Raw genomic sequence first — 13769 nt, 5'->3', positions numbered from 1 at the left:
TGGTCACTTGGGGAATGAACCACTGAATAAAAGATCTTTGTCTCTCTTCTCTGTAAATCTGACTTTCAAAAAGAAAAAAACAAACAGATAGATACTTAATGCAAGAGTAAAGAACAAAGAAATGTAATAAAGCTTGTATCTTAAAAAAGTAGCTATTGAGTAGAGGGAGGGAAGAAAACATGAGAAATAAATATTGTATTTAATTGGAGAAGGCAACACACTTTATTGTGATAATTGTGGGCTATCCCTATAGAACAAAAGAAGTCAAAGCAGTTTTGTCCTGTCCTCTGCTCGGTGATCTCAGTATTGAACTACGTCCCCCAAGAGATCTTTGATGAGAAACCCCTGCTACTTCTTTGGATATTTTTTAAAAAGCAAGACAGGTTCTCAATATCACAATTAAAATGAATGGCCCTAGGAAGCATGTGTTCGGCAGTAGTGCCGGCCTTGATACTGCAAGAAGGCATTGTGTTCTCTTCATTGCCTAGCAGGAGAATTAATCGGAAAGTCTGCCCAGGCTTCCTGTGCTTCCTCAGGATGAAGTCGGAACCATCCCCTGTGTCCAGTGCCAATTCAGAAAAGAAGAAGAAAAAAAACTTTAGCTGTCTATGTAGTTGGCTTACCAATTCTGGAAAGTATGTCTCTAGAGAGCAGTGCCACTAAAATCAGATCAATGTACCAACAAAACTAATGGGATAAGAAGATGTGGGCATGATGCAGTGGCTTCACTTGTTTCAGCTCTGGTAATATGCAACACATTGTTCCACACAGAGAGGTTGTACAGAACAAGGCAGAGGCTTCTTGGCCTTTAGGAAGCTTACAGTCCTTTTAAGGAAGAAACACATAAAGTGAGATTGGCACTCAGGAAAGTTAAAGGAGTCATGGGATAAAATACGCTGGATGGGTGATGGTGGCCAATGTAAGCCGAGGGCCACAGGGAACTTCTGAGGAAGTGGCCCTGGAAATGCATCAGTCATGTCAAAATAATGAGGAAAGATTTCCAGAGAAAAGCAAGGTCTGAAAACCTTGAGGGTGGGAAAGAGCTAGGCATATTCAAAGAACCATAAAAAGGCAAGAGATCAGAGAATGTGATTATGGGAACCGGTGAATGAGCCATTCACCCATAATCTAAATGTCTGCAGGGCCATACATGGTGAGGTGTGGATCCCTCTGGAGAACCAGGTCAAGGAACAATTGAATTGAACAAGGGTGATGTCCTTTGAGAGAGGATATTTAGACTCGCTCTCTGCCAACTTAGAATAGTGTAAGAACCTAATTACATGACTAGCTCCTTAGAATAGCAGGTGGCTGATCTAGTGAGCTGAAAGTGCATTACCATTGTTTACTGGGCACTGTGCGACACGCACATCCTTAATCTCACCTTGAGGGGCAGGCACTATCCACATCTTATGGAAAAGAAAATGTGTCCATGGGGGCCACACAAATATGGGAAAAACTTCGTCACAGCGCCTCTTTCCCCCAGCGCCGGGGCTCACGGATCGCCCTGCTGCTGAGGGAAGAGGACTTAGGATGCCTCTGGACACCAGGGCTTTAGAACAACACCGATGTTAGAACCAGAATGCATCACCATAGCACACGTTCTGAAATGGACTTGGCACTTGACTTTGCACACAGGCCGTGAAAGCAAGGAAAAGGGATGGCATCGCCCAACATCTCCATGGCATCACTTCAACCCAATTCTTTTATGCCTGTTAGTTCAAAACGTCCATTGTCAGCAAGAGGGTATATAATAAGTGATACGGGCTCTTTAAAAAAAAATAACACCTGCATACAGCATAAATGATATCATTGAAGCAGCAAATGCTCTTCTCCCAGCCTCCTTCAGTCAATGTAATGTGCTTTTTAACCAAGGTGAGTGGGCAGGAAGGAATCAAAGCTAGCAAGTCCAGTCTGGAAAAGGGCCTAGTCTGGGGACGGCTGTCGGTTGGGTGTGTACCGCCTGTTCACCAAACACGGTAGAGGGGTGAAGGCCACCTGGTCCGGAAAGTCACTGCTCCCTGGGGGAGCCTGGGTTAGCCCCCTCCTGGGATCACAGATGGCCACTCTGGCTTCCACCTGCAGGTGTATTGTGGATGTAAATACTGTGCTCTTTGGTGCCCAGTACCCTGAGGACTTCATCCACCTGGGGCAGCAGGTCCGAAGCACGTCTGGGACAGGTCAACTACTATTCTGCCGGAGGACACACCCTTTGCCCCTTCTAAAGTTCTTGTTCTAGGACAACTGGTGCGGGTGCTCACCTCTGGATCCTGCATTCCAAGAGCCTCCTCTCCGCCACCTTCTCACAGCGCTGTCAACACCCTCAGGGTCTCCGTGCCACCAAATCTCCTTTACTTCCGGCCAGCCGATCGCAGATCCCCTCCATTCTCCTGGCGGGTGGGTCCAGGGCATCTTAACCAGGGAGAGATGCAGGAGTTGCGCGTTGCCTATTGCGCTCCAGCTGGCTCCAGGAATTTATTTGTTTTTCAGTTTGGAGCCATTAACCCCTGCTTGCATTTTTCTTCCCAAGTTGTAAAAGGTGCCTTTTTGCGTGGGAGAGCTGTAAGGGAAGGAGATGAGGGAGAGAAAGAATCCTCTGCCCATCTCACCCTCGTGCATTGACCAGGCAGGGAGCTGAGCATGGGGAAGGCTGGCGATAGGAGCAGGAGGTTCGTGGGGGTGTATACCAGCTTGCACTTGAATGGGGAGGGCTGGGATTCCGCGAGGTTTGGGCCCCTCCTTCCTCTGGAGCCAGCCAGTCCCTCGGCAGAGCGCTCGGGCTGCACTGATTTGCTCTCTGGAGTGCGCTATTTGCATATGACTTGCCCATTTGTGAATTTGGCTCCCCAATTCCTCGCTTCACTTCACCTGTGCCTCCCTGGGCCGCGCACTTTGCAGGAGCCTGTCCACTCCCAGCCACCTCTGCCTCCTGCCGGGCACCTCTTTTCCTGCTCCACCTGATTGTGCCCACCCACCTCCATCCATACCGCGCCTCTTGGTTTGGGTGGCTGCTTGGTCTCTGCTCCTCTTTCCCTCCTGTTCTTCTTCCTTTCCTGTGGCTGCTGCCGCCGCCGCCGCTGCCGCCGCCGCTGCCGCCGCCGCTGCTTTTATCCAGTTGGCAAATCCAAGAAGCTGGAGGCTGCTCCGTGGCGTTTGTCCAGAACAAGCAGGGTTAACAGCCTCGGCGTCCCATTGCTGCTGGGGCTTCCAGGAACAGGAGAACTCTTGCACCTGCAGCTCCCTTTTGCCTGGCAGTTCTGCATTACATCGCATGGAAGTGGAAACAGAAAGGAAAAAAAAATGTTCAAACTCCTTGGATGTTGGGGTAAACTAACCTGAGTCTGCTTGGGTCTCCAGCCGCCGGCGGCTTTCCCTTCACTTTGCACCTTTGTCCGGAGTGTGTGCTGTTCAGTGTCCGGAGCTTGGGAGGAAGGTTCGCGGTTCCGCCCTGACATGTGTGGCATCTTGGGGCTTGCACGGAGGTCTGCCAGACCTGGGTGGACTCTAGAATCCTGAACATCAGCTCCAGGGAAGGAGGGCTTTGTCTTTTATCTTTTTTTGTTATTTGATTTGTTTTAAGTAGTGTCTTTTATTCCTTTTCTTTTGTTCCTTTCTTTTATCTTTTCTTTCTAATTTTTGTTCACTGATTTGTCAGCATTTATTGTTTCTCTACTTAAGAAATTTGGGCAGCTCTCCTTCCTCCTATGATGGGCCCCTGGGCATCATGAACTTCATTATTCCACACTGGCAGGAATTCAAACTGCCCATCTGTGGTGGTCCTGTGTGTTGACCATGCACCTGAGAATCCACGCGAGACGGAACCCTCCTCGCCGACCGGCCTGGACACTTGGGATCTGGTCCCTCTTCTGGGGATGTATCGTCAGCTCTGTGTGGAGTTCCTCTCATGTAGCTTCCTCCTCCTCCTCTTCCTCGCCTGGGTCTCCCTCTCAGCAGGAGCACCATTTCCATGGCAGCAAGCATCACTCCGTGCCTATCTCTATTTACCGCTCCCCAGTTTCCCTTCGAGGAGGGCACGGTGGGTTTCTCTGCTCTTTATCCTGTTCCTCGTGCATAGCTGTTCCTTAACCTGCTCGCATTTCTAGTAGTGTTCCCGGGGGATGGGAGGTGAGCAACAAAAACGGACTTTAACCTGATGTAAAGTGTTGCATGTGCATGAAGGAAAAAAAAGTATCCATTATGTCAAAGGCTAGTGTTTTCTTCTCCCCATCTGCCTGGTTTTCTCTGTGGACCCTCCATTCACAGCTGCAAACACTACAGCTGTCCTTTGTAGCCTCCCAGTGCGTGTCTCTGAGCAGGGATAGCAACTTACTGGGACAGTCTGGAAGCTGCTCTATGGGATGCATGTGACTATCCACCTTGTTTCCACCCTTCCTTTCTTTTGGGAGCTAGCCATGGGGAGGTGACAGTCAGCAGAGGTCAGGTCTTCCAGCTGGAGTGGATAGAATTGTTGGAAAGTTGTCTGTGTGGCAGATGTCAATGGAGAGCTCCTGACTGAAAGGTGGAAAAGAAAATCAGTATCCAGTAGCCGTTATAGCTCATTTCCCAGCTTTATATTAGTCTATATGTCTGGAGGAAAAAGTATCTCTCATTGAACCTGGACACCTAATCTTGTCAACTCACACAGAGAAAGCAATGTGTCTAACAAGGCTAAATCCATTTATAATCCACCCAAGTGTGAAATATAGTAACTTCAGTTCCAGCATTTATGCAAATGCTATTTCAATTAAACATAGCAGGCATGGTCTTGTTTACCCATCCTGAATGGCTATTGTGGGAAGAGATCTACAGCTCTTAAAATATATATTCAGCTCTGAGCAGTCAGCCTCTAAAAGAGTGATGCCTGCAGCTAAGGTAGGAGCTTGCTGTAGTAAACTGTGCTGAGGAAAAGAGCTTCTGATTTGTTTACTATGCACTGGATTCTGATGGTGGGAACAGGAGGAAACACAGAGCCCTGGAGAAGCCACAGGAACAACCCTCCAGAGAGCTTGAGTGTGAGCCACCCTGGAGGTGTCTGCCCTTGCTTGTATGTCAAAGACCCTGTTTCAAAAGTAAGCCCTTCCCCCTGCCTCCTGGCCCTGGGCTTGTGCTCAATGAAAACCTGCAGTATTAAGAGGAGGCACATTGAGAAAATGCCAGAAAATACTCTGGCTCCTTAAATTTTATTTGATGGAATAGTGCTGCAGCTGAGGGCTTCAAAGTTGAGTGGAAAAGGGGTGTTGGAGAGGAGAGAAGGTTTGAATGTGGTTACTGTTTTCTCTGTGGCCCCTTCTGGGTCGGGTGTAGGCTCTCTTTAAAAAAAAAGAAGTCTGAGAGTGACTACGTCCAACCAAAAGGCTATTTCATTGCAATGGAAACTCTCAGCTCCAAGGAGGAGGGGGGAGGGAAAGGAGACCAGAGGAGGTTGTGGGGGGAGCCAGATAGCTAACACTAACAGCCATAATTACACACGGAAATGCTCAGCGATAATTAGCTAAATTTTGCTAATTAGTGTAAATGATCAGCAGGGAGATGAAGATTATGCATTAGTTAGAGGTTAGAGGCTGATAGGGTCTTGATAGGTTCTGCTCAGGGTGGAAACAGTTAAAAGTAGTTCCCAGTAAGTGATGGAATTTGCAGAACCAGATACCCAGAAGTTTCTGGATCTGTCTCTCTCTGAGCAAAAGGGGTTGAGCTTTGCACAGGTTAAGCCTGACTCTTCTGTACTTACCTCATTGCTTCAAGGATTGGTTGCACAGCATCCTCTAAATCTTTTTGACTGGTTCTCAGTCTGATTTCTCATTAACCTGCATCTGATAAGATTCAATGTGATGGAAATGGAGAATAAAATAAGCAAATGGCTAGAAACCCAAGGGGGAAAAAAAAGCATCTCTCCAATCACAAGAGCTACTGTGAACTCCGAGTTCTGACATTGGTAAGATAAAAAGGCTGATGAATTAACTCTTTGGTATCCCCTCTCTGTCCTGAAATTTCACTCTGTGGATTTGGAAAAGTCACCATAGCAGCATGAAGAGAACTTTTTGTGTATTTCATTAGTTTTTAAGCTTAAAATCAGCAGTTGCAGCCATCAACCAAGTACCCCAGCTTCTGACTACCATTCCATAGCCCAGCAGAGACCTGTTACTAGTCTATTTGAAGAACCAAGAAATCTAATGCACCTCTCTTTCAGACTTAGAATATACTTGCTTCCTCTATTCCAGGATGAGGGCCTAGCTCACAATTACTTAAAAAAAATTCTGGAGGTGGGTAGCGTCTCAGAACCGTGAGACTAATGGTTGCTACTGATCAACCCCTTCCAGCTAACCTCCAGGGTTAAGGAAAGCACCCTCACTCTTGCAATAAAACCAAAAAGTGGGGTTTGGTTCTAAGAACTTTCCATGGTATCAAGAGAGTTTTTCTTTGTAGCTATCTATGTTCCCTTTAAACATTTCCCGAGGAAACAACAGTCCTCAGAGCTACTGCTCATCGCTTGTTGCCATGACCCTGCTTTGCCATCACTGTGGGATTTCCATTTAGTGGGATTCATGTTGTGACAGGTGGAAGAAGCTGAAATCCCCTGAAGAGCCACTGTTCTCCCATGGTATTACCCTCTGTTGGGCTGCAATCCTTAGAAAACTGTGCTGTAGATTTGCTTCAGATCTTTGCTATGGGTGTTGAGCTGCTTTGGGGAAAACTAAGATCACGCTTGCCTGGAGGTACTCTACATAGTACCTTGTGTTTCAAGGTAGAATTAACCCTTTTCTTAATGTAGGGGACTTTTTCCCCACTGTTGTTCTATCCCTTGTGGATTTCCCAGCCCACTCCATTCTCTTTTCTATTCAGCAGTCATACCACTTCTAGGTCAGGCAGTGTGTGTTCACACAACTAAGACAATTTGCATTCAGCTAAGAATCATTTCAGAAATTATTATCATAACGAAAGTAAAGTGCTTCTGTATTTAAAAAGCATGGGGAGGGGAGAGTGTATGTGGATGATCCAATAGAGCAAGCCACATTAATTAATATAAAATTTAAATGTCACTTATGAAATGCATGTTTAAATTATATTATTCAAAATGTCCTTGCAGGTTATTTTAATCTTTGTTTTTATATTTGTGCTTAAATGTTATATTTATCACAAATGTAGGGTAGTATAGGGGGCAGGAATCATGAATAGAAAAAAAAATTAACTACCTTCAGTTTCATACGGAAGTTCTGTATAGTTTTGCCTTCTCCCTTCCACTTTCATTTTGCCTTGAAAAAAGTCCACCATTCATCCCCAACAAGTGTCTTCATATGAGTGTAACATAGTTTATAGTGCCAACAGGAAGTTCTCTGAGGGTCCTGGGTTTGGTACGTTTCTTGCATTTAATGTTTCAGGACATAGCGTGTGTCCTGAGTCTTTGGACATTTGGCATGATTAGTGTAGAGCACAGAACTTTTTTGTAATATATACCTTTAAACAAAGGGCTCACACCACAGTATTTATTTGTAAGATCACCTGTTCAGAAACCAGGGTTTGCATTTCTGAAGTTGCCCTGAGTCTCACTCAAACCATCTTAGCAGAAGAGCAGGTGGTGATCCTCCTTAGTGCCCATGAGCCAAGTTCTTCTCGGAAGACAATAGCTTGCTCCATGCGTGTCAGGAGACCCTGCCTCCAAGCTTTTGTCACTGCAAGGCTGCCTTTGTGCTGATCTAAGAGTACTTCCTTCTGCCCAACCAGCTGCTTTCTAACCACTTTCTGTCTGCCTTCCTTCTTGGGATTTTGAGCAGTGAATAATTCAGTGTTGGTTGGCAGATAAAATGATAATATTTATATGTCTTTGGCCTTGGTGATGAATTAATTAAATTGGTTTTCTTCTCTCTCTCCTATAAATACTTTGTTTTCTTCTCTAGAATTTGCCGGAGTGTGGTGGGTTTGGAGATGAACTGGTATTAAAACATCTCTATCAGAAGATTGTAATAACCTATTATAAGTCATTTCAGTATTTTCATCATATATTTTTGGGTGCGGTGGAAGTGAGGGCTGATATTGTTTAGGGAGAGGAAGTGGGATAACAAGAACAACTCCTTTCAGGAAAAAAAAATAGTAAAACCCTTACCAAACAGGCCAGTATATGCTATTCTATAGCAAAAAAGTAAAATTATTCATTTTACATGAGAATTTGTAAGAAGTAGCAAATTCCATTTTACATTTAACTAAATGGATTGATAAGATCTCAGGAAGTTTGCTTATCTCCCAAGAAATATTATATTTGTTCATACTTCCCTCCTTGTACTAACTTTCTGGAGCTAACAAATACTACTGACTGGACTAGAATAATAGCTATTTATATGGGCTTTGGAGGCTCCAGCCCAAAACCAAGGTATCAGTGTTGGTTTTTCTGAAGATTCCCTCTCCAGTTTACCGATGATCAATTTCTTACCCTGTCACTGTATCATTGTTTCCACCACACACTTTGCATCCCTAGCACCTCTTGGCGTGTCCTTATTTTCTCTTATAAGAATACTCATGGGATTGGGCCAGGGTGCCCTCAGACACACCGTGATGGTAATTGCTGCTCTCAAGTCCCTTTTAGCAAATGCACTCCCATTTTGAGGTATCAGGGATTACTGGATCAATTTTCAGGTTGCAACATTCAGTTTCTATCATTCCTCTTCTTCAAGTACCAGTCCCTGAGAAAGAAGTGAAGCTTACACTTCAGTGAATATCTGCTGAAACCACACTTTCCCAGCAGGAAAGTGAAACCTTTGTGGCTGTGGTAGCAATTTACAAAACTGATAAAATCATGTGTCAAGAGGAAAATATCCATCTACACTTATGAGGAAAAACAAAACACTAGGATTAGTTGTGGCCTTGCGTTTGCTGTCTTCCTGCTTGTCTGCTGTGACGAAGTCCACCTCTGGATGTGCCTGTGGACTGATTCTGTAGACATGTGCTGCAGTTACGGCTACGTGTTCTTACACTAAGGCTGGGGAGGCTGTGTGGGAACTTCTGACCCCAGCCTTCCTCTTGACTTTTTTTTTCTCTCTCTCTTAAAGGTTTATTTATTTTTATTGGAAAGTCAGATACACACAGAGAAGGAGAGACAGAGATCTTCCATCTACTGGTTCACTCCCCAAGTGACCACAGCTGGTCTCCCACGTGGTCACAGGGTCCCAAGCCTTTGGGTCATTCCTAACTGCTTTCCCAGGCCACAAGCAGGGAGTTGCAAGGCAAGTGGAGCAGCTGGTATAAGAATCTGTGCCCAAGTGGGATCCTGGTGAATGCAAGATGAGGGCTTGAGCCACTGGGTTACTGTGCAGGCTCCCTTAACTTTTTATAAACTGTAGGTGCTCACTCTTTCTTTCCAGAGATACACCAGCTCTTTCCCACATCTCATGCTTCAGGGGGCAAAATCAGGTTAGCTAAGTATAATTGATTGCTTCTTATTGAAAGCTAAAAAGGAAGTCTTTTGGAAAAATGTTAATTTCATTTTTATTCTCTTGAAGTGTGTGTGTGTGTGTATGTGTGTGGTGTGTGAGAGACAAAGCGAGAGAATGATAACGTCCATCCTAAAGTTAAAGTGTGAGGTAGGTTGTTTGCTTCATGAGCCAATCGTGATGCCTGGATGAGGTGATTGAGGAAATGAGTAAAACGTGTTTTGTAAAGTGTAAAGCCTGAATAAGATACTCTGGTGTTCCAACTGCTTGGGGAAGAGAGATGGGCTTTTGTTTTTATATTTAGATATTTCAGGGGAAGTGGATTTTGAGAATTTGTGCTAACAAGGATAAAGTGATTTCAGTGGAGTTCTAGTGGGCAATATTAATTGAGGGTAGAAAACATAGGTCTGGATTATTATTCTATCATTTAGTTTCTTTGTGAACTTTAGTAAGTCTCTTTGTTTGACCAAGGCTTGATTTCTTCATGTTTATACTAGAACAGCAATAATTATGGCTATTCTTATCCGAGAATTGTCTGGGACATAAAACAAGATGTGCTTTGGATCTTGTAAACCACTGTGTAAAAACTAAATATTTTATGAGTGATATTTTAATGCTAATGCTGCCCTCTTTCAATTGCTTGCATAAAGTTGAGCTTCAGCGTTGAATATTTGGTGGTTGATAGATTGAGGTTAAAGAAAATAAATTTACTATCTTTTTTTCATTTTTCTGTCTATAGTAACAATTTTGCCTCCCAAGAATTATTCAACTTACAAACTATATCACTGGGGACATGTAGATGAGGTGGCTTTAATGTGAATTTTCTTTGTGGCACTGAACGAAGATAGCCTGTGACAAGAGGCAGCGTGTGACTTTTGGTAACTGTCTCCTTAGGTAGAAATCCATGCTAGACAACATTTAGCCTAAGATCACAATTATAGCAAATCATTTAGATTAGTAGCCCAATGAATTCAATGTGGAAAGAAACAAAAGAAATATTCTAAAAGCATTTGGATACTGAATTGATATCTGTTTTCAGTAAAATTATATAGAATTAAAATAGTCCTATGCTCAATGCCCGCTGAAAATGAGAATTCTTAACCTATTGTGTACTAGGGAGAAACAGGCTTTTTGGGAGACCTCTTGGTGGTACAATCAAGGAAATTGTCTCTGATATTTCTTTCTCATTTGTACACCACGATTGTTGAGTGAGATGATCTCTGCGCTAGGTTCGCAGGATTCTCTAGGACTTTGAAGACATTACTGTGTGTCTCAATCTTTCTGAGTTCCCCGGTCTGCCAATATTTTATAGGTCTATTTTCCTGACTATCATAGTAACTTTTGCAAAGCCACAAGCCATGCTTTCTCTTTTCCCCTCAGACAGAAGCAGCGTAATGTACAAGAATGGCACACTGTGATATTGAAAGCCCACAATCCAACTTCACTGTAGAGTCATGCTGAGATGGGAAGAAGGTGGCTTTCATTTAAATACACTTTATTAATACTAGAGAGGAGCTCTGTGCTGTGTTTAAAATGTTCTGTGCTCAGCCACGTCGGGGCAAGGGGTAGAATAACAACTGAGTGTAGAAAAAAGCAAGCACTTTATTTTTCCTTTCAGCTCGAGTTTTGAGAGACTTGCTTGAAACATACTTGAACATATAATGTGTTTGTCTCTTGTGCAAGGAACTCTTCCAAGTGCTTTATGTAAATAATTTCATTTAATCTTCACATGCCTTCCAAGTCAATAAGGCTACTTCAACAAGTAAGTCTCAACAAAAAGTTCAAGCAAAGTGGAATTAAAAAGTTAAATTTGTCTTGATGCCAAAAAAAGCGAATATTTAAATGTTTTGCATGGATTTGTCACAATATAAATTTCCATGAACCTTTCTGAAGACCCCTGGTATTTCAAAAATAAAAATACTGAGGTAGAGACTAAGTGCCTTGTTCAAAACAGTAAGAGGGGTAGGAAGGGGTGCATAGAGTCAGAATTCAAATCCTATCCTGACCGTAAAGATCTTGATCTTTTTGCTGAATTTCATAGTCCATCTACTCCTGAAATTGAGAGGAAACAGCTGTAGGCAGCTCTTTCCTCTGGAACTGTGCACAGATTAATGAAGCATTCTGATTAATGCACATGACATACCTTTGTAAAGCATCAGCAAGACTGTCTGGTTCTTTGTAATTATCTGGATGTCTGTTGATCTGTTCGCTCCAATGCTGAATCAAGGAAACAATCATTTCAAGGAGGTGTGTACCCAAAGATTCACACCTGATACATTTTTTTTTCATAATTTAAATTAAAAACATCCTTTCAAAATCAGAATGACAGAGAAATCTTCCATCTATTAGTTCACTTCCCTAGCATCTGCACCAGCCACAGTTGGACCAGGCCAAGTCAGCAGCTTGTAGCTCCATCGGGCATACCACATTGGAAGCAGGTGCCCATGTGTTTGAACCATCAGCTGCTCCCTCACTTGGGTGTACATTACCCAAGAAGCTAAATTAGAACTGGAGTGTTCAGGACTTGAGCCGTGAACTCTGATAAGAAATATGGGAGTCACATATGTTAACTTAAATGCTGTATCATAATGCCCATCTCCAATATGGTATTTGAAGGATTAAATAAATAATTGAATGATGCCATATGACTAACATTCTGGTGTACTAGGAGATGAGGAATATAAGTTTATAAAAGAGATGAAGGGCAGAATAAGTCATGTACTTCCTCAAACACATATCAAGATGTTTGTTAAACTTCAGGGATATGAGAGAACTTTTTTTTTTTTTCAAATGGGCACATTAAGAACCCAGCTGAATGTGTGAAATCAAGATCAGGAACCTGAGTGGTATGATGCCATAGCTATTGCATTTCTCTTCTCTACTGCAGTAGAAGGAAAAGCCAGCTTCTCCTTCCTTCAAGATTCTCAAGTCTCAGTCTCTGACTTCTATTGCTGAATCCCCCAAATCAAGTCCCCTAGACATGGATTCTGCCAGCACAGGACCTTCCTGGCCTGCTGTCAGAATTAATTCTTCGTGGCCATTCTTTGAGCATTCTTGTGTAGGTTTCTGGCTCCATGCTAAGTGGCAGCATAACTTGGGGTATACTGAGGGCTTCCACTGTCAGGAAGAATCCAGTGTTGTGAGGTACTGTGTTCTGTGTGTGTATGTTCTGTCAGAAAGCAAGTGAGGAATTCCCTATATACTCATCTGTCACTATTCCCTGACTAGAAATCACACTGAGGTTGTCCAAGACATGTCCTCCATCCCAGTCTAAACTCATTGCTTACCAATGACTGAGTGGCTACGCCAACATAACAGCCCCTTCCCCCCGCACCCTAGAAACTGCCAAGTCTTATTTTCTGAGAATCTGGCCTCACCCTCCCTTTTTATTGTTTTGAAATATTCCTCTCTTCCCTCCCTTATATTAAAACCTGACAGTGTCTACTCTAGAGTGACTTCCCCTCTAACTATGAATTTCAACTATTTCTAAGGCAGTCTTTCAGAATTTGAATATAATAACATGCTTTGGGTACAAATGGTGGTTTTTGCTATAGAAGGAACTAATGGAAATGATCCGCCTGTTCCTGTAGTTTACAGATTATATGTTTCAGAGCTGGGGATGTATATTTAGGCTGCTTTGCTGTGTGACACATAAAAATGAAAATGAACTTGGGGTGAGCTTCCATGGTTGCTAAGCATTGGAGTGGGTTGACAGAGCTAAGCCTTAAAGTGAGCCAGCATCAGTGTTTTGTTTAACCATCTATTTGCTTTTCATTTTTGTCATTTGATGGTATTATGAAAGGAAAGGAAAGGGAGTCTGATTTACCTACAGAGACTAAAAAAAGAGGAATAAATAATCTGTCCACTGGTAAAAGTGAAAGAGGAGTACTAAGAAATTTGTAATTGCTACTCAAATGACTTTTTATGACCGGTAAGCAAGACTAGAAGAAATGCTTAGATGTAATGATGTTTTCTGCGATGAGCACTTCAACAGACTCATATCTACAGAAGAGGAGTAATAAGCTACCCAGAGAAGCAGGCTGGCTTCCCTCAGTTGGACCTTGCTTCAGTGGCTCCAGACAAAAGGACACCACTCTGGTGGAATATTTTAAATGTGTTTCCACAGTCCATTAATTTCTGCCCTGAAATCTCAGACTTAGCAAACAGCAATAAGAAGTCATCAAATAGGAGTTAATACAGTAACCTGAATTCCTTGGCAACTCTGGTAATAATAACAGCCTTGAAATCATGGGAGAAACAACCATAGACAACAGATAAAACAAGAAACAGCGTACTGTTGGGCTCTATTACAACAATATTGTCAGAATTTTTAAAGTTGCAGCATATGATTTA

General features: G+C 43.1%; 1 protein-coding gene across 11 annotated transcripts in view; it reads left to right on the top strand.

Annotated features, from left to right (window-relative positions):
• The window catches only part of NRXN3 (neurexin 3), a 1255286-nt gene that overhangs the window by 831045 nt on the left and 410472 nt on the right, over nt 1-13769 (top strand). For 3 of the 11 annotated variants that reach the window (XM_040975225.1, XM_040975224.1, XM_040975223.1), the window contains exon 1: nt 3790-4033. The exons of 6 other annotated variants lie outside the window; for them this stretch is intronic. In XM_040975225.1, coding sequence (XP_040831159.1) covers nt 3790-4033 — 244 coding nt within the window. Of the gene's footprint in view, nt 1-3627; nt 4034-13769 lie in introns of those variants that run through there. 2 more of the 11 variants (XM_040975222.1, XM_040975226.1) reach the window with 1 other exon arrangement.

The sequence above is a fragment of the Ochotona curzoniae genome, unplaced genomic scaffold, assembly GCF_017591425.1.
Source record: "Ochotona curzoniae isolate NIBS_2020 unplaced genomic scaffold, NIBS_Ocur_1.0 contig_2688, whole genome shotgun sequence".
Classification (NCBI taxonomy): Eukaryota; Metazoa; Chordata; class Mammalia; order Lagomorpha; family Ochotonidae; genus Ochotona; species Ochotona curzoniae.
This window is presented reverse-complemented; position numbering and strand designations above follow the sequence as displayed.